Source organism: Ambystoma mexicanum, chromosome 1p (genome assembly GCF_040938575.1).
Source record: "Ambystoma mexicanum isolate Mex_15411 chromosome 1p, UKY_AmexF1_1, whole genome shotgun sequence".
In the NCBI taxonomy this organism is placed as follows: domain Eukaryota; kingdom Metazoa; phylum Chordata; class Amphibia; order Caudata; family Ambystomatidae; genus Ambystoma; species Ambystoma mexicanum.
The window spans coordinates 323848681-323872594 of record NC_090921.1 but is presented as its reverse complement, the minus strand read 5'-3'; the positions used below and the strand labels follow the sequence as shown (position 1 = coordinate 323872594).

Genomic DNA, 23914 nt, shown 5'->3' with positions numbered 1-23914 from the left:
CATACCAAGTCAGACAAGGTGGAAGAAGCATGCCAATCGTCAATCCACCTGCACAAAGGTACGGAACAACGGGAAGATGTTACAGATGTGGCCTACTATTTCCACATGATGAAGGGGTAAGGTGCCCCGCATTTGGAGACAAATGCACACATTGTAGAAGTGAAAAATCGCATGGCAAGCGTGTGCAACGCACCACGAATTTGCATGCAAGGAAGTAGAAGCCCAGGCAGTAGACCTGAACCTAAAATGCGCATGGCAGGGCACAGAAGAGATGGAGATGTTAGATGAAATTTGGTGAGTCATGTCCGCAAGTCACAACCAACCTCTGTTGTCCACACCTTCCCAAGAAAGAAGCCAATAAGACTATGCCTATAAGATGAATGACGCGGTGACTGCTCCAGAAGGAGACATCAACATTAAGGTGGGGTAACAACCAGCTAAATTCATCATTGACACAGGTGCCCCCCTAAATATCATGTGCATATCTGAGATCCGCAAGATGGCGCATCCGCCCAGGTTAACGCCGTCCATTCTCAAGGTGTTTCAGTGGGCTGCAAAAGGACCTGTTTGAAATCATGGAAAGTTCACTATAGAGTTTAGATACAAAGGGCGACTCGCCATTGCGAAACTGCACGTCCTTCAAGGGGAAGTACCGGGAAGCAAGCTCCTGGGGAGACCGACGGCCGTAGAAATGGGAATTATTGCCATAACGTACGCCATGAGACATGAGAGCATTTTCCAGAGCTATTCAGAGGAATCAGATGTTTCAGAAGGGAACCAGTAACTCTTCATATTGATGGGTAAATTATCCCAGTTGCCCAACATGCCAGAAGGATAACGATTCATCTGCAACCACAAGTGAAGAAAGAAATCAGGTGTTTGCTAAAAGAGTACATAATAGAACCAGCCTGTGGTCCGACTCCTTGGATTTTGCACGTGATGGCAGTGCCCAAACAAAGACCCTTCGACAAACTTCATCTATGCGTAGACATGAGGCAAGCAAACAAAGCCATTAAGCCTGAACGGCATCCATGCATGCATCTGGATGATATGATTAGCTTGCTGAACGGAGCCAGAATATTCACCAAATTGGACCTATACAAAGGGTATTACCAGATCAAACGTGATGATCAATCACAATACATAACGACTTTTGCGACTCATGAAGGATTATTTTGCTACAAAAGACTCCATTTTGGAATATCATTCACAGCTGAGATCTTGCAGGACAGCATCAGGAGAGTTCTTTGTCATGTAAAAAACAGTTTTAATTACAGTAACGTGCCATTGGTGTTCTATAAGAACGTCAATCACAGCAAGTGTTTTGACTTTATGTGTTTTTAATTCACATGTTCATAACAAATATGGGGATAGAGTACACAGGAACATTCAAAAATAAAACGGGACAATACAAGTAGGTACAACACAGTCAGGTGGACTGGATTTCTATAAATAAACAACATGTTCTGCTTTCATTCAACGAGATATTGTGTTTTGCAAATACAGTGTGAACATAGAAACCAATTTCAATGAACAAATCAAACGTATAACAGTGTGTGGGGCAACACTGAATAAGTCATGGAATCGTCGACACTATGGTGTTTCGGCCCAGACGTAAGCTGTTCAGTGAAGCTTGTGTTTGCAGGCCTTCATCAGGATGTGTGGTAGATGGTAAATCCAAGTCCCGTGTTCTCTATTGTAGACTGTCCAGTGCTATAGTAAGTCTGAAGTTCCACTCTTACGTGGATACAAACTGCCATGTGAATCGCCAATAAGAAGAAATGGCCGTTCGAGGATGACAACTACCTCTGGTTTGCATTAGGTTTCAGAAGTCTTGAGTGGGTCTCTCATCCCCGAAATGGTAAAATGGGCGGCCGTACCAAGTGTAAGCCACTGACTTTCAAAATTTGGTCGTGGCGCGAGGCGCGAGTGCTGCTCGCCGAGTTCGCACCAAACGCAGTGGGACGAGAGACCCACTCAAGACTTATGAAATACACATCAAAAAGGGGATTGGATCAGCGGAATGCATGGTTTATTTCGACCCAACTAAATGTACTGAGATAATGGTTGATGCCAGTCCAGTAGTTTTGGGCATCATCCTGGGTCAGCAGCACAGTCCAGGGAGGGACAGTCCAAGGGCAATTGTTGTATATGCCTCCAAGAGTCTCTCAAATGTAGAACAATGCTACAACCAGAAAAGGAAGGACTTGCGGTAGCCTGGGCCTGTGTCCACTTTCAAATTTTCCTGTTGGGAATATCGTTTACAATTGTCAAAGATCACCAAGCACTGACCACCATATATAGGAATCCTAAATGCAAGATGCCTCCCAGAATCGAGTGGTGGGGATTACGACTGCAGGATTTCAACTTTTTTAATAATCCACAAACCAGGCAGAGAATACAATCCAGCGGTTTTCATGTCGCGTCACCATCTTCCGAAGCAGAGGGGTGATACATTGATAGACGAAGAGTACATTCACTTTCTCACTCAGCAAGGACTACCAAAACCGCTCACGATGAGCATGGTGTGAGAGCACACCCTCATGGACAGAAACCTACAGAGAGTGAGAGAGTTTATCACGTCTCAGAGGTGAAGAGAGTCGGAGGTGGAGGATCGAGGGGTGAGCAAGCAAAATATGCAAGCCATCAGAAATGTAAGGAGGGGCTTGCGTTAACCACTGAGAACATCATAATGCAAAGGAGTCGCATTTTCATACCGTTGGATCTACGGCAGCAAGTGGTGGGCCTATCACTCAAAGGCCATCGAGACATGGTTGTCACCAAGTGACAGATAAGGGACACCATGTGGTTTCCAGGTATTGATGCCATGGTAGAAGACATGGTAAGGGGTCACCTGTGTCAGTGCATGTGCAGAACCAAAGCCCAAGAGACGCTGAGGATGTCTGAAATGCCGGATGCCCCATGTACGCACGTGGCAGTGGAATTCTTTGGACTGTTTGGATGCGTAAATACTGGATGACTTCTCCCGGTTTCCTCTCGTACAAATGATTGTTTCCATAGCAGCTAGCACTGTCATGCCTGAGCTGGAAAATATGTTCTCCGCGTGGGTTTTTTCCAGAAGTCCTCAAATCAGAAACTGGACTGCCATTCGGCAGTTTGGAATTTGCAAGGTTCATGAACCACATGGGCACCTGGCATCGTAAGATAACACCGCTTTGGACTCAGGCCAGTTGAATGGTGGAGACGTTTATGGGAAGTCTCAAGAAGGTACTACAGCAGAATGAACTGGGCAGGGTATCGCTAAACCATGCAGTATACAGCATGCTCAGAGACTACAGGAACTCGGCGCATGGGACAACAAGGAAATTACCCTCCGAGTTCCAGAGAAAAGTGAGAACCAAGAATCCCCATCGCGAGAAACCTCAAGAAAGCGACCTCACAGCGCTGCATAGAGAGGACACTGTCAAGAAGCAAGCGATGAAGATATACACACAGGAGAGGAGAAGGGCCGGAGCAACCACGCTAGAGGCAGGAGAAAAATTGCTTGTGCGATGCAGACAAGAGAGAACATGTGAATGTAAGTTTGACCCAGCATGCTTGATGATCTCTCAGATAAAGGGGTTGTTGGTCACGGCCTCATCTCCAGGCATGTGATTACACGAAATATATCCTAGTTCAAGCTATATCGTGAAGGAGAAGAAGAAAAGATGGGACATGAGAGTGAGTTTGAAGATGAGCAGGACGAGTCAAGAGGAGAGGACTCAAGGGTCATGTGGGTAGATCCAGAACCAGAGATACATGTAAGACCCCAGGGGTGCATCAAGTGGCCAGTACGATTGTTTTAAGAGATATAAGATGAACTCTGAGTAGAGCGTATTTGTTGGCCCATTAGGGGAAGATGTCATGTGTGGAGAGGACACATTTAACTCTTCGTGACAGAACCTCGTCACAAATGCAGATACAAATGGGAGGTGCGAGAGCGTGCATGCGCAGTAGGGGTTTTGCTGCATACTGCGGCAGTGTAGGGGGGGAAAGGAAAATAAAGAAGACGTGTTCCTTCTGGCTCTGTCTGAGTATTATTTGCCACGCATTGCCGCACTAACTGTATACATCAGGGGCAAGATCCTTCGATGTTAGAGAGGACAGGAAAGTGTTTAGGCCAAAATAGCGGGGAGTAAGAACTCTTGGCTCTTATGAGTTTATCTCTCCTTACCTCCCTTACCCCAACAAGTGCACTGTTAGGCACAGCATGTAATTGTTTAGATCCACCTTGATTAGCGCTAAGAGACCTATTGCCCTCGGACTTTTTATGCATTTTTTTGTGTGATTATCAATTGCTTTCTTCATTGCTTTCATTTGTGATGATTCAAACACTGTAGTTGCCTGCCTAACCTTGGAAGAATTTATCACCTTTTCTAACTCTTTTACATCCTTTTTAACTACATTAATCCCGTCTTCCATAAGGAGGCAATTTCCGCAATGAGGTCTGAACAATTAGAAAAGGTCTCCACAGTGTGTGATGTATCTGAAACAATAGTCCCATGTTTAGCCCTAAAACACACATGTTCTCCCCTGAAGTGCTGACAGTCTTCCCATTAATGAGCTCCCGTCTAGTAACAGTTGACTCAATAATACAAACAGGTTGGCTTTCCAATTTAGTCAAAGGTTGAAATCTATTTGAAGCGTTAATCCCTTCAGTAATCACATGGTGATGTATAGATGACTCCTCTAATTGGCCAGATCGTACTTTCTTGCTTTTTTCGTCAGTTCCACAAAATGTGTCTGTGTCTTCACCAATATTATGCATCTCCACCCGAATAATCTAATTGCATCCCCCTTATTGGTTTAACAACCTTGGTGTCACAATAGGGTTGCAGTCAGAGAAATTGCTTGAGGTTTGACTATGTTTCCATGACTTGGTGAAAGACAACTTGGTTTGCTGTGGTTTCCTATTGCTCTTAAGTTTTCCTACACACGTGCATATCAGTTGCTTAACCATATCTGTAGATTCCATGGCTTTCGATCCTTTCGTGTGCTTAATATCATCCAAAAGGCACTCAATCTCATTGATAAATGAATTGACTTCCGTTATAGGTGCAGATAAGTGTGCAACTATTTTGGATCCATTCCCAGGGGAAAGGTGCATCTTCGACTTGCTTTTAGATATCTATATATAGTTAATGCTTGAGTTATGGTTGATATTCTTTACTAGTTATAGTTCATAGGGAGGCAGTGGGGAACATCCAAATGGCCCAAAAGGCTGTCACAGTCCACACGTTCCTCCCCATTGCACTACCCACTCCTGAATAATGGGTACTAAGTGGAAAAATCGATTATTAATAATCGATTTTAAAAAAGACCAATTTAGAAGCTGGCAGGTGCGGTGGGACGCAGAGGAGGAGTCACGGGTGTCCGAGGTGAATGTGTGAGTGACTGTGTGTATAAAAGGAATGTTTGTGAAGAGGGAGGGGCAGCAGAAGACTCACTACCACCACTGCAAACCCCTTCGACCGCTACCCGCGGCCCATCACTGCGAAGACCCTGTGAAACCAGCCCTACTGTGACAAGACCATACAGACCAAGAAGAATCCTAACCTACGACTACATACTCAACCCGAGAAGATGGAGTAATGAGGCTCAAGCTCGGTATCCAAATAAATCACTGCTGATGGATAGAAATCTATCAGCAAGAAGAAGAAGAAGCGCGGGGAGGGGCAGCGGATACACGTAACTAGTTGTGTGTTTGCATGTGTGTGTGAACGTGGTGGGGGATTGAGGGTGTATGTATGCTCGTGGTGAAAGGAGGCAGCACACGTGTGCTATTTTGGCTTTTTGAGTGACGGACAAAATTGACCGTAGTAAATCGGTATTTTTCAAGTCTGCTCTTCAAAAAGCAGAAATTTCACATGAAACCGAATAATCAGGAATACACTGCATGGGTCACTTCAAGCATGACAATATGTGCAAAAATAAAAGCATACATCATTAAACAAGGATCCTAATACCAAAGTATAAAACTGACTTGCTCAAAAGAACTTCTCCACTATCAAAGCAGAAAAGCACCATACTGAAAATCCATGTTTCAAAACAATTCATCCAGGCTTCAGTTCATCAAAGAAACGACCTTGTCTAACAAGTTTCTTTTCCTTGCCAGGTCCACAGCAGCTTCCATGGACTGCCACGGACTGCCCTTGCCCTTTCCCTCAGGTTGTGTGGAGGGCTTGCTATCAGGCGGCCGATAAACACTGCAAGGGGCCACGCTGGTGTTGGAAGCAAGACCATGCAGAGCAACAGAGGTTCAAATCCCGGATCCGCGCTTAGAAACCGAACTCAGCCATGGTATTAGGCACGTTATAAAAAACGATTAAGTTAAATTAAATTAAATAGTGTTGGAGCACAGACATTCTCACAAAGTGGTAGACTTCCACTGACTGCCCTTGTCTCTCTGGCTTTGCCCAGAACTCGGTGTTGAGTGACGGATAAGTACTGCAGGGTGCCAGGCCAACAATGCACACTATGGCAGGAGAGCACATAAATTCTCACAAGGTGGCAGACTGCCATGGCTGCCATTGTCCTTTCCCTCAGGCTAGTTCGGAGGAGGGAGTTATAGTGTTGCAGAGAGTACTAACATTGAAGGGTTGAGTGAGACTTACAAGAAGTAAAAACATTGGAGAGATAGAGGAAGAAGTAGGAAGTAGAAATATAGGAGGCATGGAGTTGAACGGTGATATAGGAGGCATGGAGTTGAACGGTGGAGAGTAGTAAGAGGAGAACATCAGGAAATGAGAGGGATGCAAGATGTGCGTGATAGAAAGGAGACCGAATTGGGCAGAGTGTCTGAAAGGCACAATACAAGACCTGTTTTTCGATAACTGTCTACTGGATAGTGTAGTCTAGATAACTGACTACTGGATAGTGTAGGGTCAATTAAGAAAGTCCTTGAGGAAGGATAGACAGATAAGGTATTCTGCTTTGAGGACGTCACCACTAGTATAGGTCAGAACCTAGATAGTAGAGGTCAACATGCTCTAACCTGGGAAGTAGCAATACCTTGAAAAGGGAGGATTGGTGCAGTCAATAGAGAGAGGTACAGCTATAGGGCCCTGACCATTCTGCAAATAAAAACCCTTTAACTATCTCTGTGAATCTGGGTATTCCTTGATCCACCTGTGACACCCCTTATATTTATTTATTGTATTTATTTATTTATTTTATATACACAGAGGAACAATGCTCTTTTGATCACAAAAGAATTCACAATGGATAAGATAAATAGATAAACATGCCACAAGGCAGTCTTTGTTTCTGCATGTCATAAATGAGTGTTAATATGACCTAAAATAATTATTTGGACATTGTACAATAAAACACCATCTTGGGCATACTAAGGTGAAAGCTTGTGACAGAGAGCACACATATCTATGCAGTGGGTGGTCAACCCACTGAGATATGTTACCATTGTCCTGCATCATATATCCTCATATATGCATGCATCTGAACATACTATACTAATTAATCGTTAATTGATATTTAGGGGCATGTTTTCTTCACTAAGTTTGTCAACTTCACAAATGGTAGTATACAGTAAATTATTGGGGATCAATGACTTCAGCTTACACACAGTTGTTCCCCTTCCTTGTATTTGAAATTGTATTGTGGAGAATGACAACATTTTCTTTTTAAATTGCATACTTTACTGCATTGCTTTGTACTTATTTCGCAGACACGCACTCTGGGTTCTTTTGTCCTTACAAAGTGGATTCCTGCTTTGCCTAACACATTTCTTTTAAGAATTCTTATACATTTTTAGGTTGATTTGCAATTTGGTTTAATGGTATTAATGCAGCTTTATTGAACATATGGCAGATTTTTAAAGACAACTATGGGACAAAATGAGATATAGGCTGCTGCTTCAATTGCAAGATGTGGAACCATGAAACACAATTTAAATTCTGGTTTACCGAAAGTATGTGATTCTGTGCAAATCACTTTAGATTGCTCTGACTTACTTCTCTCAGATGCCAAAATTGGGGGCACTTAAATGTTATTTTCTTTAATGTGTATTACAGAAAAATACTCACTCATGCATAGTTTAATAGACTAAAGCATTTCTCTATGTATGATATTGACCGTTTATGTTGTGCATTCAACAGTCTAAATTGTCTATTAGCTTACTCATAGACTGTCACTAGCCATAGCTCTTTCTCCACATAGATAAATGAATTAAATGATACTACAATGTTTTACTAGGAGAGTCCTATTCCGAATTCTGTGATGGAGCATGAAAATATGTGAAAATGGCTGTGAAACGGTATGTGAGGAATGGCTATCCCTTAACACCTATATCCTTACACCCTGCTCTCCACACCCAACCTGAGACTCTGTCCACTGCTCCTCAGTGTCTCCCCCAGATGCTTGTAGATCCCATGTTGCCAATTTCCCACCCTCGCCCTCCCCTGTCAGTTTCATGCTCCCTTTTCTCTGCTTTCCTGACTGTGTTCTTCCCCCTATGATTGTAAAGCACTTTGTTGCTTCCAGGAGCTAGGTCCGCGATCAATAAATAACACAAATTATAATAATAATAATAGGTTAACAGGGGTGTTAGGATTGCCTCACAAGTGACCTGCGATTATTCACAATTCACCCTTTTAAAATTCAGTTGCCCATAGATATTTGTAAGACACTCAGAGGAAGTGAACCATCCAAAAATTCCCTTCAACACCCACTTATCGTCATCCTCCTTACCTGTTTGCCCTGCAGGGTCCAGCCAGTGCTGATTTCTGGCTAGAAAAAGAAAGATACTACTTCTTGCGCCAGTGGGAAACACTGCTCGAAATACAACAAAGTCAGAGCTAAAATGTAAACAATACCTTTTCTTATTCTAGGATAGGCAGGCTCTGGAAATAAATATATACATATATTTTTTTTTCTAGCACCAGAAACCCACACGTGTTACAAATTCTAGAAAGAGGTGATGCTTCTGCAGAAAATAGAAACTTTTTTATTCTTTCTACAACACGAGAGGACCTGCTCTCGCTATAGATAGAGACATCTATTTCTAGCTTGTGCATGAGTTTAAAATAGAGAATAACAATTTCCTGTGGTGAATGGCCACTGATTAGTTCTAGGGTTTTGTGGGGTTGCCAGGGCTCAGCCCCGATACTTGTTTTTTGAACTATGGCACTTATTGGCTCTGACTTAGTTTCATTATGATGTGGCGTTTTGGTAACTATATTGTTTTAACTTTCGGTCAGTCGTAGCCACACAACAAACAACATCCTGAGCTAGTTCGTTGTTATTCATGAACCCGATCAGCAAGGTGGGCAGGGCAGGTAACTATTTCATGGATTCTCATGAGTTGAAATGGAGCAATCAATGCTGGTTGCTTATGCTGGCTGTGTCAGCACAGTGCTTCAGTCTGCTTGCATGACATTGGTGCAGCTCCACTACTGTACTAATCAGCATCACGGCCACAGATGTGTGGGTTGGCAACAACAGGACATTCAACAGAGAGTAGTTCCTACACTGGGCAAAGGCCAGGGGAAACGCCACTGCTAAAGGGGAGTTATTGTCATGAGTGCAGCCTATAGAAGATCATCTAACTGCCGTGTTTGATAGTCAAGTTTATCCGTTCAGTAATGGTTTTTCCTGAATGTGTTTTCTGAGCACATCTGCTATTTTTTCTGTGGATAGATGGTCAATACATTACACTTGAAATGTATAGAATCAGACCAAAACCTTGATGATGATGTGTTTAAAGAAGCACTTAAATGTGTCTCCACTTTCAAGATACAACTAGAAGGTTATGTTACTAAGTGTTGAGTATATTAGTAACACACACGGCTTGGGTAGGGTATCCATCACCCAGAATGTGCTGCTGGGAATTACAACTTTAATCTCAAATATGCTGATACTGTGGGGAGCAGCCATGGGTGGTGGCAATCGTGGGCAGGGAGTTGCCCGTCCAGATTTGTAACAGGCGTGCTCGAAATAATGTGGATCCTAAAATGTATGTTTTTACAAATTAAGTACTCGGGATGGCAACCTGCCTTCCTCTGCAGGGCCCTTCTATGTTTTGAATCCTTGAAGATTTGTTGTCATGATTCACTGAAAAAACTTTTGAAAGCTCCACTATTCTTAAGCCAAATGAAATTGGAGTGGTTGGACGTGCTCTTAAACTAGTTCAAGCATGATAAATGACAATATGTTGAGCAATATAAATGGAAGAAATTAATGTAAATCAATCGTAGTAGGATATAGTTATTAGTCAGTATACAATTATATAAAGATGTGCTGGTTCCAGACTCGTGGTGTTGTCTTTTTTAGTAGGGTCCACCTCATTGCTGGGAAATCCATAACCCCCTCTCCTCTGCTGCTTGCCACTTCCAACATTACAGAGTAAGTTACGCCCTTGACTCTTGGATTTAACTGTCCCCTCCAAATAAGCAAACTCCTCCCATAAAATGAGGATCAATTTAAGTCGGTGTTTCACACAGGGTTGGGCGGAGCAAGTAGGTAGGTGCTGCCTACATATTGAAGGCTAAAACGTGTACTTGAAATAGGAGGTTGTTGGTGGGGAGTGCAAGCGACGCTGATGGAGTGCTAGGCGGTTCGGCACATACTAGCATACAGGTACTTGTACATGGCATGAGTTGAGGCTGGGTGGCCAAGGTGGGCGTGGCCTGCATAGATATTGTTTATGACTTGTGTAGAAGTCATTTCCGGGTATACAGCGATCAGACATAGAGTGGCAGATGCTTCTCCAATCAGAGGTAAGAACGTACGCTGGTATCACCAATAGAAAACCGGGGCGGGGCAACCTGTGACAGCTAAGCTACAGTATTTAGCAGTGGGCGGCCGCGAGCCAGTGAGATCTTGGGGAACCGCACGCTCAAAATCGCATCTGCGTTGACGAAGCACCAGTAGCAAACAGCCTGAAAAGGTCTCTGCTTTCATCCTCAAACAGGTGGGGTGTCAATGCCACCTCCAAGATGGATGCGCGGGCGCTCCACTTCACCTGCCGGTTCACGAGCCAATGGAGGGAGGAGGGTTGGTCTAAATGACAGGATTTCTGACCAATGAGGAGAAAGGATATGTCTGACGATCCAATGGTGTGAGCCGAGGGCGTTGCTTCGTGGACTGTCAGAGCACCCGACTCAACCCGGGCACGGACACACTCGCGTCCCGGCATGGCCCCTACCTGGAGAGCAGCATGACCGGCGAGAAAAAGAAGAAGAGACCGAACCGCAGCACCCTGCTGGGGAGGAGGGTCATCATCAAGGATGGCGGGCCGGTAAGGAGCGAGCAAAACAAAGGTCTAATATAGGTCTAGAGTGGCCAGAAGAAGGTCATTACAGAGAGAGCAGTAAGGTGTAGATGATGATCAATCACGGAGGGGAGAGTCTCGAAAGTGGGGGCACCGGGGGCGCAGACAAAAAGTGAAGATGACCAGAGAGGATAACAGGTGAGTGCAGGTGTCATCATCGATGCCAGAGTGATGAAGAGTGGAGAAGGTTGTGATGAACAGTGGATATCTTCAGTAATGGAGGCAGAGAGGGGTGCCAGTGTCACATATGGTGGTTGGGTTAGAGCTTTATGTGTATTTTTGTGGCAATGGTCCTGCCAGCGTAAGTCCTGAAAGGGTTATTCTCAAATGAATGCCGTAGGCCCATGGTGCTCATATGGCAAAATGTTGCTTCTGTGCAAAGAGATGGAACAGTGACGGGGGCAGCCCATTTACTGCTGTAGAAGGGTGGACGTGGGTGGGTGGATGGCTTATCAAGCAAAGATGGTATAAGATCCCCAGGAACAACTGGGAGCTATGCACAGTAGGCTATATAACGCAGGTGGGTGGCATAGCATCTGCATTCCAATTGGAGAGGCCATGGCGACGTCATTTCGGGCTGTCTAGAGGCAGGAGCCTGGTTTTGAGGTGGAGCATCATATAGCAGCTTTAATCCAGTCTACCAAGGTAATGGAATGTGGGGTTAGTGTATTGGGTGCTAGGAGATGAGCAGGAGTGGAGAATAGTTGAGTGTTAAATCAATGGGATTGCAGGTCGCTTTATGGTTGTCGGCTTTTGCTAACGCCAGACTTGTACAATGCTGTGATGTTCAGCTTTGTTTGAATCTGAACACATTATTGGTCGCAATGGTGACGTTGGGTCTGACCTGAACCCGGAATTGTCCAGACCTCTGCAGGAAAAGTGCCCTGGTCAGATGAGCACAAACATTTGAACCAAGTCTGGAAAGTGGGGCGGGGATGGAGGAGGGGTCCAAGGTCTCCTCAAAGCTGTCTCATAGCTCAGTTGTGGTTCTTTTCTGTCCCCTTGTAAATGTCTGATACTCCTATATCAGAGGTGCACTACTTGTTTCAATGGTGGGCTGGATGTACCACACAAGTTCCAGACAATGGGCCTAACTGTCAATGGCACTGAGTTGGTGTGAGTGCATCAGTGCGCGATTAGAGTTAAAAATAAAACCTGTTTTAATGTGTACTATTTATTACTTTTCTACTGTAATACATGATAAAGCTTTTTAATGGCATTAGCATTTTGATGTATTTGTATTATAGGACTGAAATTATGTTTAAAATAGAAGTGAAACTACACAATTATGATGGAAAGTAAAAAACTGAACCAACAGAGGTTTCACGCACCTGAAATGACACATTGAGTGACTGCCCGACTTTAGGCCATGCAACACGTCAACATTAAATTCCTGTGACTTGGAGGGTTATAACTAATGTCCTGAAGGGCCGCATTCATCCCACGGCCCGCATGTTGTGTACCACTGCCGTAGGCCATGAGTTTGTAATCCCTGGCTCTCCTTGCCCCTCGCTCCAACCGGACCACCAGATAACTGAGGGGGACTTTGAAAGGAACGCAGATGGTCTACATGGGGGTTTTGTCTTAACCATCTTAAAATCGGAGGATTGGATAGTCGGGAGTGTGGGTACAAAATTCGTTTTTCTGGGCATCACCGGTAGGCCACTGCTTTGCCCCTTTTGTCTAAAGGTCTAAAGCCCTGCACTGGTGCTGCACCCTGGGCGACACTGGGGAGAACAGGCTCCTTTCACCTCTTTGACAGTCCAGCTTAACGGAAAAAAGTTATATTCCTTTTCTGTAAGTCATTTCAACCCATGAACCTTTTTATTTTTCACTCTGGAAATGAATATTTTTAGATTCTTGCTTTATTGCTTTGCCAAGTCGGGAGGTTCGGTGGATGGATGAGGATTCAATGTCATCTCCCTTCCTCTTTGCCCTCTGCTCATTTTTGCAATTTACTTTGGCCTTGGTATTCATTTCTTCTTTCCTTTCTTTGCTTCTGCATTAGTAAACCATCATCTGGTTCGTGTTCCTCCTCTGGGGTCAGTACCTTGTCACTTATGGGAGGTAAACCACAGCCTTGCCTCATGTCACCCCTCCCCAAAGAACTCTTCATTTAGTCTTAGCCTAGCTTAATCTCAACAAGACCCTTTGTATTACCCCATACATCTCTTCCCGCAACACTTTGAAGGTGGTGAAGGGTTGTGTAGGTCTTAGCAACCAACACATCTTTATTTAATTCTTTCATGACTCACTTTTCTTAAGTGGAATGCAAAGCCCCGTCTTGCCACCTAAGAATTGCATAAAATGCAGTAGGTTCAAAATCCAAAAAGTAACCCCTCCCTTTATTTATTATTACATTTGTATTGCACACCTAACCCGCAGGCATCTTGGCGCAGATCTTAAGAATTTGGTTACAGGTAATACAAGCTTAAGAGAGTGGTTACAGTTATGTATACTTAAAGAATGTGGTTGTAGGCATACAGTCTTATGAAAATGGCTACAGGTCATATAGATAGAGAAAATAGTTGCAAGTCTTACAAGCTAGGGGCTGTTGTTACAAGTAATACTTAGATATACCGAATATGTCTAAAGTGTGTGGGAGTTATACAGAACAGAGTGAGGAGGCTGTTGTATTGTTGTGCATAGGATTGTTATGGGTGCCATAAGGCGGGCAAATACCTTTTCATAATCCAGTGCAGAGTACCTAGTGGTGGGGCAATAGGGTGTAGTGACCAGTGCTCCAGATAAGATTTTGCAGTGGGTGTATTTAACTCTCTATTTTTAAACTTTGAGAGTAAATGTGATTTAAGAGGGTAAAAATGACTTTTCTCCTTCGCAAGAGAGTAAAACGTATGCGACATCCAGCCGACGTGTGAAAAACTGTATGGAAATCATTACTATGCGGCAGCTTTCTGCATTGTGATAGAATACACCTTTCATTATTTCTGGCCATTTGATCTCTCATGTATATATTGAAATGTTGAAATCACAGTAACCTAGCCAATTATATAGTAAATCATACATGAATTTGTATTGTGTGTTTTGAGATTCGATAGCAGAATTGTCTTTTGATGTTTAATGAAAGTCCTAATTTCCTGGAGCTATTACTATGCTAATGTTATCTAATCTAGTGGTCAAATGGTTATTTATATAGCTCTTTTGGCAAAGCGTTGTACATAGAACATATTTATCACAATTACCACCAAACCAAAGTCAGTACTCCTTTATTGACCTCGAAAGGATGAAGGGCTGAGTTGGACTTGCCGGGATTCAAACTCGCAACCCACAGATCACGCAGAGATTTCAGCAACGAGTGCTCAACCGACTGAGCCATTTTATTGGCTAACATCCTTCAGAGGTTGGTTAACTGAGTATCGACTGGTTAACTGAGTATCGACAGAGGTATAATGATCACAGTACCTAGATGTATGACAAACCATTTATGAAGCGCTACATAAAGTTAAATATACCTATCTGGATTATCACAGGGACAGGTTTAGCTGAGTTTCTATTTTAAACACCAATGTAACTTTCATTTGTTTGTTTTTGAACAGCGCTTGCACTTTCGAGAGTCAGGTTTTGGATGTTTTATTTGTAGTCATGAAGATTTGAGAGGCTAGAACACCTGTGATCAGTGTAATGACAATTACTCACCCTTGAGCAAAGACTCTGCTTCCACTGACCATTTATAGTAATGTACCCCATTGACTGCAAGGTTGAATGGATGTAAACTAGACTGTGCATAGTCATAATTTTACACACTGTTTTTATAAATAGACTGTAAATTAAATTAGAAGTGCCAAAATGATCTGCATCTGCATGATTATGCATAGAGCACCGGAACTCTGAAAAATACAAGTGTGCAATACTGGTTTGCTTTCACTGGGGAAAAAAGCATTAAAAAAACAAAAATTGCAGCTTAGTTTTCCATCTTTATTAATTATACAATCCTAAAATTCTAGGAAAACATGCACAGTGCTTTTGAAGCTGAATGGAAAGAAACCATTCCTTTTATCAGTGTGCAGTTTATTTTTTTGAAAGGCTTTAGAGAAATACATTGTTTCAGAGGTGGCTTGCAATTACATCCATGTAGATAAAAATCACAAGACGCCTTCTAGTTTCTGTCAAGTAACCTGACCTTTGCACTGGCCTCTGCTCTAAACCTGTGTGTAAATGGAAAATAATAAAGCTGGAGTATTTACAAGATTTTCATGCATAAAAAGGCCTGGTACTCACCTTATCTGGAGCCCTGGTAGTGGCAGGTAACTACGGTCAGTCCATTATAGAAGTCCAGGTTATTTACAGATGAAGTTTATTATGTCTGGTTTCTTGTGTAAAAAGCCATGTTTTTAGTATTTTCCGGAAGGATGGTAAGGGAGGATCTGTCCTAAGATCCGTCGGCAAGGCATTCCAATAGTTGGCTGCCATGACTGGGAAGCTTGAGCCGCCTGCTCTTTGTCTTTTGTAGCTAGGCTTAGTCAGTTGCTCAAGATATGCTGCACGGGTAGGCCTGACTGAATGGTTTTTGGATATCAGGCTGGATAAGTAGTGAGGGGCAGTGTTCGAGAGGCATTTGTGCGAAAGCGAGAGTACTTTGAATTTAATACGGTCTCTCACTGGCAGCCAGTGGATGTTTCTTCTGGCAGTGGTAATATGTTCTGTTTTGGGGATGTTAAGTGCTGCTCTGATGGGGTTATTCTGCGCAATTTTGCAGTATCTTAATGTTTTTTAATGCAGAGCATGCAAAGATGGCATTGCAATAGTCAATCCTAAACAATATTAGTGCTCTCCAGGGTGATGCGGTTCTTTTCTGATAGGTAAGGTCTGCACGCCGTAATTTTGCTGTGTATGAGGATGTCAAAGAGATGGCATTGACTTGCTGAGAGAGGGTAAGTGAGGAGTCAAGGTAGACTCATAAGGTCTAAACCTCTTTAGCAGTCTTTATGCAGTTTCCATCTATGTCAAAAGATTGGTATGACGGTGAGATTCTTAGGTTTTGCTTGGCTACCCAGGATCAGAATCTGTCTGATTATCATTAAGACATAACTCCTTTTGAGCCATCCAGGCTTGAATGACATGATATATGGCATTTAGCGCGTTAGCGTCTGTGTTGTAGTCTCCTGTGATATGGATTAGTATTTGGGTGTCATCCGCATAGTTTGAATATGTGACACCAAAATGATCTATTTTTATCAAAAAGAGGTTTGGTAAATGCGTTCTACATAATTGGTGAGACGCATGATCCCTGGGACACACCACAGGTGACTGGGGTAGGGCTAGCTACTGCCGATAAAACCCTCATTGTTCAGTTCGACAAGAATGATTTAATCCATGCTATAGCATTATTGAAGTGGGCGTCACTGGCTAGGTGGCAGCATAAGATATTTATAATTACACCCCTCCTCTTACCCCCAGAAAAGAGTAGCAAAAGAATACTGACAGCGTGCACACTCTCCTGCTAAACCTGTTTATTGTGCTAAACTGGCCCCCTTCCATTACTACTGCTCTGTAGGCGTACAGTGATGAGTAGTGAGGAAAACTCTTACTCAGGTCTACGCTACTGTTATATCAGCAGTCATCGCAATCATAAAGGTGAAATTGGCACACCCTGAAATGTATTCCTCCACCTCTTCAAGGTAGCACGGCTGCGGGCAGGTTACCATCCACAAGAGGTATGTGAGCTAATATAGAAGCAGACAAAACAATAATACTGTGGTACCAACATAGAAGAATGTCCAACCAATGTTGTATACAAATCTGATACTTTAATTAAACCAACAATACATCCCACTACTCAAACACTACAACCCACCCCAGTAAAGGAAAATGGAGACTTGGCAATAAAGGGGCACTCTGGATTTGAAGACTGGGAGACACAGACCATTGCTACGGTATGAATGTCAGTTCACTGAGGATGTCTTTAAGAGGTAAAGTGCGGTCTTACAAGTCGCAAAGGCCATTTAAGAAGTGCCAAGCGACGGAACGTCTTTAAATGAGCTCAATTATGGAACTCAATTATGGAACTCAATTATGGAACTCAATTAAGCAGCTCAATTATGGAACTCATTGCCTAATCCTCTACGCGAGGCACAGCCCTTCCCTAAATTCAGAATCAACTACATCAATTTGCTAAGGACTGCCAATGAATAGCCTATTGGCGCCCACTTATCCTTCACCCCACCCTAGAACATACATTTCATCATGATCTTTATGGTCCCACTCTCTTGTACATAGACTCTCTTGATCATATTTTGTATCTATTCGGCATGTAAACCGCAACTGCTGCCTTCCTGTGATATTTTGCATTCTATTATTTGTATTTTGTATTTATACAGTGTATGTATTCCCATGACCCCACCCTGCAACCTAAGCTTCGCATTTTCTGTACTGCTGCGCCCGGCTACCTTCGGGTTTGGTGCGCATTATAAGTGAATAAAACAAACAAACAAACAAACAAATAACTTTTTAGTTCATGGGCTCAAAACTGTAAATCCTGGCTTTTAGGCTTTTTTCCACTGTTCGAGTCCGAGTTGAGACTGATTGATAGCTTCCACTGGTTTGAGATAAGTTGAGACTTTCTTCCAGCAGGTCGAGGCAGTATCGAGACCGTGAACAGCTCTTTGCAATAGTCCAGTTAAATGTTATCACAGCAAAGACGAGGGAAGTCCATTGGGGTGTGGGGGAGAATGGAGGCGAACACTCGCCAGACGGCGCAGGTGGAGAAAGACTGTTTTGTTGATCGAGATTGAGTATTAATAGACCAATTTGCATAAGTTTTCCCCATTGTAAACCTAGGGGCTGGCAATGTCGGAGGATCCTTCAGTGCAGGGCAGTGGAAGTTAGAGACCGGTACTTGAAAAAACATCACCCCAGTGGTCCTTGAATCTCCTTTCTGTTCTTTTACTATCACATTTTGAATATTGTATTGTTGCGGGGAACCTTTTATACCTGCAGATCAAACATTTTCGTGGCTTAAGTTGATGGACTGGTTCATGGAAAGGGTCCTGGCAGCCTCACACCTACCCTGATGTTTCTCACTACTTCTTGCTTTAATTGTAACTTTACTGTTACGCCATGACACTGTTTCATGGTTTTACAACGTTGGTTCTTTGAGGGCCCTGATTGAAATGTTGCCTCTTGTGGAAGGTGCTGAGCCAGCTCTGCAGAAAGTTATGATGGTACTCTGCCTTTGTAAACCCTACCCACTCTTTTAAAAACATTTTTTATTGATTATGGCCTGCTTCGCGCACACTGTGGGCATTAGAGTGTGGAGCTGCTCAGTGGTGTGCTTTGCACAAATCATGACAATAGACTGCCAATGCATTGGCTCCGGTAGGAGGCTTTTGCTTGATTATTGCTGCAAAAGCAGAATTAAAATAAGCACAGGAAGCTCATTCATTTCACAAAATGAATGCCTCCTAGTAATTTACATTTGTGACTTTGAGGCTCATTTGCCTAAACGTTTACATAGGGACTTTAAAAAAAAAAAATGGATATTTTTTATGGCCATCTTCTAAAAGAAAAACAGCAGTTTTGAGTGAACTACCTTTTTAAGGTATGAACTTCTCCTTGCCCCCCTTTTTCTAGGAGCAGTGGGGGTACTGTGTATTTTTTCATTGTTTATTTTGTCACTTAAGATTGCTTATAAGTGTAGGTAACACTGAAAGTGGTGGTTTTGCTAGATCTATTAGTTGTGTTGTTGTTTTATTTTTTTTCTCAGTGTAACTTTGTCACAACACTGATCCTCTGTTTTCAATTCCCACCTGCTCTGACACTGTCCCGCCCCGCTTGCTGGGTCTCTGTCTTGCCTATCGGCAGGCTCACACTCTAGTCCTTCAACTCTACTTTGGTGCTACTGCTTCACTGCCAGCTCTCAGGTGACTTTACTCTAGGAGGAATTTGGGTTTTGATTTATTGATATTTTATTTCTTATGGCGCTCGTACACAAGTGTTTCAGAGTGCGACAAGGCAAGGGAGGGGAACACGGGAGAACAAAACAGCGATCTTACTAGGCCCAGTGACATTGAGAACGCGCAAGTGCATGGGACAGGGTGGAGGGGAAAAGTGCATGGAAGGGGGAGAGGTGGAAAGTGCGAAGCAGAGGAGAAAGAGATAAATAAATAAATAATAAAGGCAACAAACAGTGGTAATGCAGCCACCAATTTGCAAGTGCTAGGTCTAAGGGTAGGTCTGATAAGTGCAGGAAGAAAAAGGTGGGGCTGTATGGGTACAGATACAGATCCCAGTGCAAGGGGTGGCCCGGAGACAGTGCGGGGGGGTGGCAGGATGAGCAGGTACCTGGGACCACAAGACAGAGGGTGGCCAGGTGCACAGTGCCAAGAGAGAACAGATCAGCAGGGGAGAGGGGGAGCGAAGACAGAAGAAAAGAGGAAGGTCTTGAGGTGCTTCCGGAACCGGAGATGGTTCTCCTCAAGTTTTAGAGTGGCAGGGAGGCTGTTCCAGAGGGAGGCCCCAGCCGAAGACAGAGATCTACCCCCAGCTCGTTTCTTAGAAAAACGACTGCCCATGAGTGAGTTGGAGGTAGAGGAGCGAAGAGCTCGAGAGGGGAGGTATTTGTGAAGGGATAGCTGAAGGCATTTTGGACCCAGGCCTCAGAAAGCCTTGTAGACAATGCAGAGGGTTTTGAATTTAATCCTTGTATCCACTGGGAGCCAGTGGAGAGATTTCAGAGCTGGAGAGATACGATCCCAGGGCTTGAGGCCAAGGACAAGTCTCACAGTCCTGTTCTGGGTTAGTTGCAGAGGGCGGAGAGTAGAGGCAGGTAGATTTAGAAAGAGGCTGTTAAAATAGTCCAAGCTAGAGAGAACCAGAGCTTGACATACCATGAGCTTCTGGGGGAAGGAGAGGAAAGGCAGAGTACCTCTGAGGAGGTGCAGTCGGAAATTTGACTTTTTAGAGACCTCAGAGATGTGGGCGGAGAAGGAAAGGGTGGAGTCAAAGATGACCCCGAGGTTCTTAGCCTCGCAGGTGGGGGTAGGAGGAGGGCCAAGGCAGGCCGGCCAGAGAGTGAGGGGAAAGGATGGTGAAGGTGTGCCGATGAGGAGGATCTCCGTCTTGCTGGCATTCAGACAAAGATCATTGGCGGCACACCAATCTTGAATGGCAGTTAGGCAATCATAGATGAGAGAGGGAGAGGAGGTGGCAGAGGGCAGCCTGAAAATGAGTTGAGTGTCGTCAGCGTAGCACTGGAAATTTGAGCAGAAAATGGCAATGCAGTGGGCAAGAATTGCCAGGTATTGGTTGAAAAGCCAGGGCGAGAGGTTAGACCCCTGGGGAACACCACAGGTAGAGAGGAAGATAGATGAAGGGAAGGACCCAAGTTGGACCTGGGAGGGTCGATCTGAGAGGAAAGAGGTCAGCCAGGCCAGAGCCTGATCAGTGATACCCAGGTTTTCACGGAGACGGTTGAGCAGGATGGTATGGTTGACCGTGTCGAAGGCAGAAGAGAGATCGAGGAGGATGAGGACAGATGGAATGTTAGAGTCAAGGTTCGTGAGCAGATCTTCATGGATGTTTAGGAGAGCAGTTTCCGTGCTTCTGGCAGCTCTGAAGCCAGACTGGTGGTCATGGAGACAGCCAACAGAATTGGAATGAAGGTTAAGCTGAGAGATGGCCAACTTTTCCAGGAGTTTGCCAAGAAAGGGAATAATGGAAATTGGGCGATAGTTAGCTGGACAAGAAGGATCAGCTCTGGGTTTTTTGAGAAGAGGATGCACAAAGAATGCTTCAGAGGGAAGGGGAAGGATCCAGAGGCAAAGGAGTGGTTGCAAAAATCAGCAAGGGCCGGAGCGAGGGTGTCAATGTGGCCCTTGATGGTTTTAGAGGAACAGGGATGAACCTGTTTTGAAGAGGCTTTCATAGATCGGACTTGTCTAGCAACCTCGTCAGGGGTGAAAAGAGGAAAGGACGAGAAGGATGGTGGGAGGGTGGCTAAAGGAGGGTCAGCAAGCACAGATGGAGAGGGAAGAGGAGGAGTGTCGGTGGAGAGGGTGGACAGGATGTCCTGGGTTTTTGAAATGAAGTGAGAGGCAAGGGCATTGCAAAGAGCCTGGGAGGCAACAGGAGGGGTAGAGCCTGCAGCAGGGTTGGCCAGCTCTTTGCAGATTTTAAAGAGTTCGGCCGAGTTGTTAGATGCCGCAGAGACAATGCTGATATCTGGTTTCTCACATATTTCCTGCTGTCACTGTCACTGTATGAGAAGCACCTAGACTATTCTGTAATATTAATGCAACATAACTACATTTCTCCATCTGGTCTTGTCTAATGGTAAAGTTTACATATGAAATATATGTAAGTGGTACAGTCCCATCTTATAAAAATGTTGAATAAAAGGAACTCAACCCCGTTTTCATGGTTACAGCTCTAGTGTTAGCAGCGGCAAAATGGAAATAAGTTATCTGCTGCAGCCGACCCCTTGGGCTGAAACGCCATTAAAATATGGCAAAAATCACAAGTGAAGTTTGTAAACTCTGCGTGGGCATAAACACCCCAGTAGAGTAAAGACAGTTGGAGAAGGTTCTTGGAATCTTTGTCTGTGAATTCTCACAGTGGAGTACTGGATAAGTGTGTCCCTGAACATTCATGTGTGGGAAGCAACCGCATTCCTCGTAGCTTCACAATGCAGGCACCTTTTCTAACAAATTAAGTGGTAATACGGTTTACATCATTTCTGTTTGTGCAATTGTTCAAATTGCCCAACACTTCAAGAGTAAAATTGAGCAATGGACAGGTCGTTCCAGCACTATTACCTTTGCGGGTGTGGTTTAGGGTGGTGGGTCTTGCCAGCTTGCGTTTTAAGTCATTTAAAATGTTTGTTAACTCTGTAGAGTTGGACTGTACAATACATGGGAACATTCTGAGATTTGTGGGTACAGATATAGATGTCCTGCTGTCGTTTGAAGCATCATTTCACAGTAAAGGTCCTACACTGTGTGTTTAAAATAGAACTAATGTAAAGATTACTTATGAGCATCACAGTTATGCATTGTGTGACACACTTTGCAGTTGGTTCTCCTGGTAGTACTGAGCGTGCAGCAGACTGTCATCAAAAACGCATCAGATTATATTTTCCTGCTTAGCACTGAGCAGCTTCTGTAAAGATGGCTGGGGGGATATCTTTACAGGACACCTTTACAGTTGTGAAAGTGTGTACCTCGAGTTATTATTCTCCCCCATCTATGGCTTTCATAGGTTTCTTGATGCACTTTCTTATTCAGATTTACTCTTTGCCATTTTAACTTCTCTAGGATCTATTTCATGCTTGCACCATTTGGGCGGCCACAGACCTCTGAAATGTGGGGCCAGGAAGGGAAATGAGTGCTTGCTTCTGAACGTTATTTTAGGGCCACCTGTGGGAACTCTGTGCTTGACTTAAGTATAGGCATTCATTTAACTTTATTAATCCATCATTTTTAACCTATACTTTTCAGAAAGGAAAAACCTTTCATAAAATTTTTTTTTTTTTTTTGTGCTATTGTTTAGAATATGCATGTTGTGTATTTGAACATAAAAGTGATTACTTAACACAGTGTATTGATTAGCAATAACTCCAAATATAATGTGAAGTAGCACCAATAAAACCAATGAGGTTTTGGCTGCTCTGCATATTAAAGAACACTTTGGGAAGATGAGACTCACCAAAGAGCTTTATATATGTGTGTGACTGAATCACTAAATACCTAAAGCACGCTGCGTTTGTTATGAGTTTTTTTTTTTTTTTTTTTAAACGAGTCGCCCTAACAAAGCTTTTGTAAATATCAGGCATATACAAGTTAGTTTGTCTATAAAAAAACCTTAGCTGTCAGAGAAACAAAGTTGGCTTTATATTTAATAAATGGCAACCAGTAAATTAAAAATGAACTGCAATGAAATGACGCTCCTCTGGCAATCTGCCGCCCTAGGCATGGACCTAGTCGACTTTGTTGTGAATACACCTGTGCCACTGATCCTTTCCCCTCATCACAACATTTGGCTTTCAACAATACTTTGTATTAGAAATCTGACTTGAAAAGTACACACATCATAGTACTGCAGCAATATAGGAATCCTTATAGAAATATGTTTAACTAAAAGAGTACAAATGAAAGTTATTTCACCCCATCTTGAAGACTACAAATACCAGAATGCAATTCTACAAAATTATAAAAATGGCTTGGTAGACCTAATCATAACAAAAGATAATATGAAATGGTAACGTTTTGCATCATTTGACAAAGGCATGCTTTATGATGTAAGTGAAATGTGACATTCTCCCCCCCCTCAAAAAAATGTATATAACGCACCAAATGCAGACACATGAATACGAAAGACATATTTCAATTGTCTTTAAAGAAGACCCATTTGGACAGCAACTCGTTTTTCTCTGTGCTTTCAGACTAAAATTCCCCTTTTCAACCCCCTGTACAAAACAAAGGTTCTTAAATGGACCATAACTTTTAAACAAAGCGTAATAAGACCCAACTGTGAGGTGCCATTGGTTTGGTGGGTTGCTTTGGAGGTGGCCGTGGCGTATTTGTCTCTAGAAGCGCAACACAGGGGGTTGGGAGCTGACCGCACAACCTCTCTAAAACAGGCACAAAGACAAGCCCTGTGGCTGGAAGCAGC

At 43.5% G+C, this 23914-nt stretch overlaps 1 protein-coding gene across 1 annotated transcript in view; it reads left to right on the top strand.

Annotated features, from left to right (window-relative positions):
* Window positions 1-10788: 10788 nt before the first annotated feature.
* Window positions 10789-23914, top strand: part of LOC138569735 (hippocampus abundant transcript 1 protein-like) — a 227720-nt gene continuing 214594 nt past the window's right edge. The window contains exon 1 of the mRNA XM_069647982.1: window positions 10789-11254. Coding sequence (XP_069504083.1) covers window positions 11174-11254 — 81 coding nt within the window. The 5' untranslated portion in view covers window positions 10789-11173. The remainder of the gene's footprint in view (window positions 11255-23914) is intronic.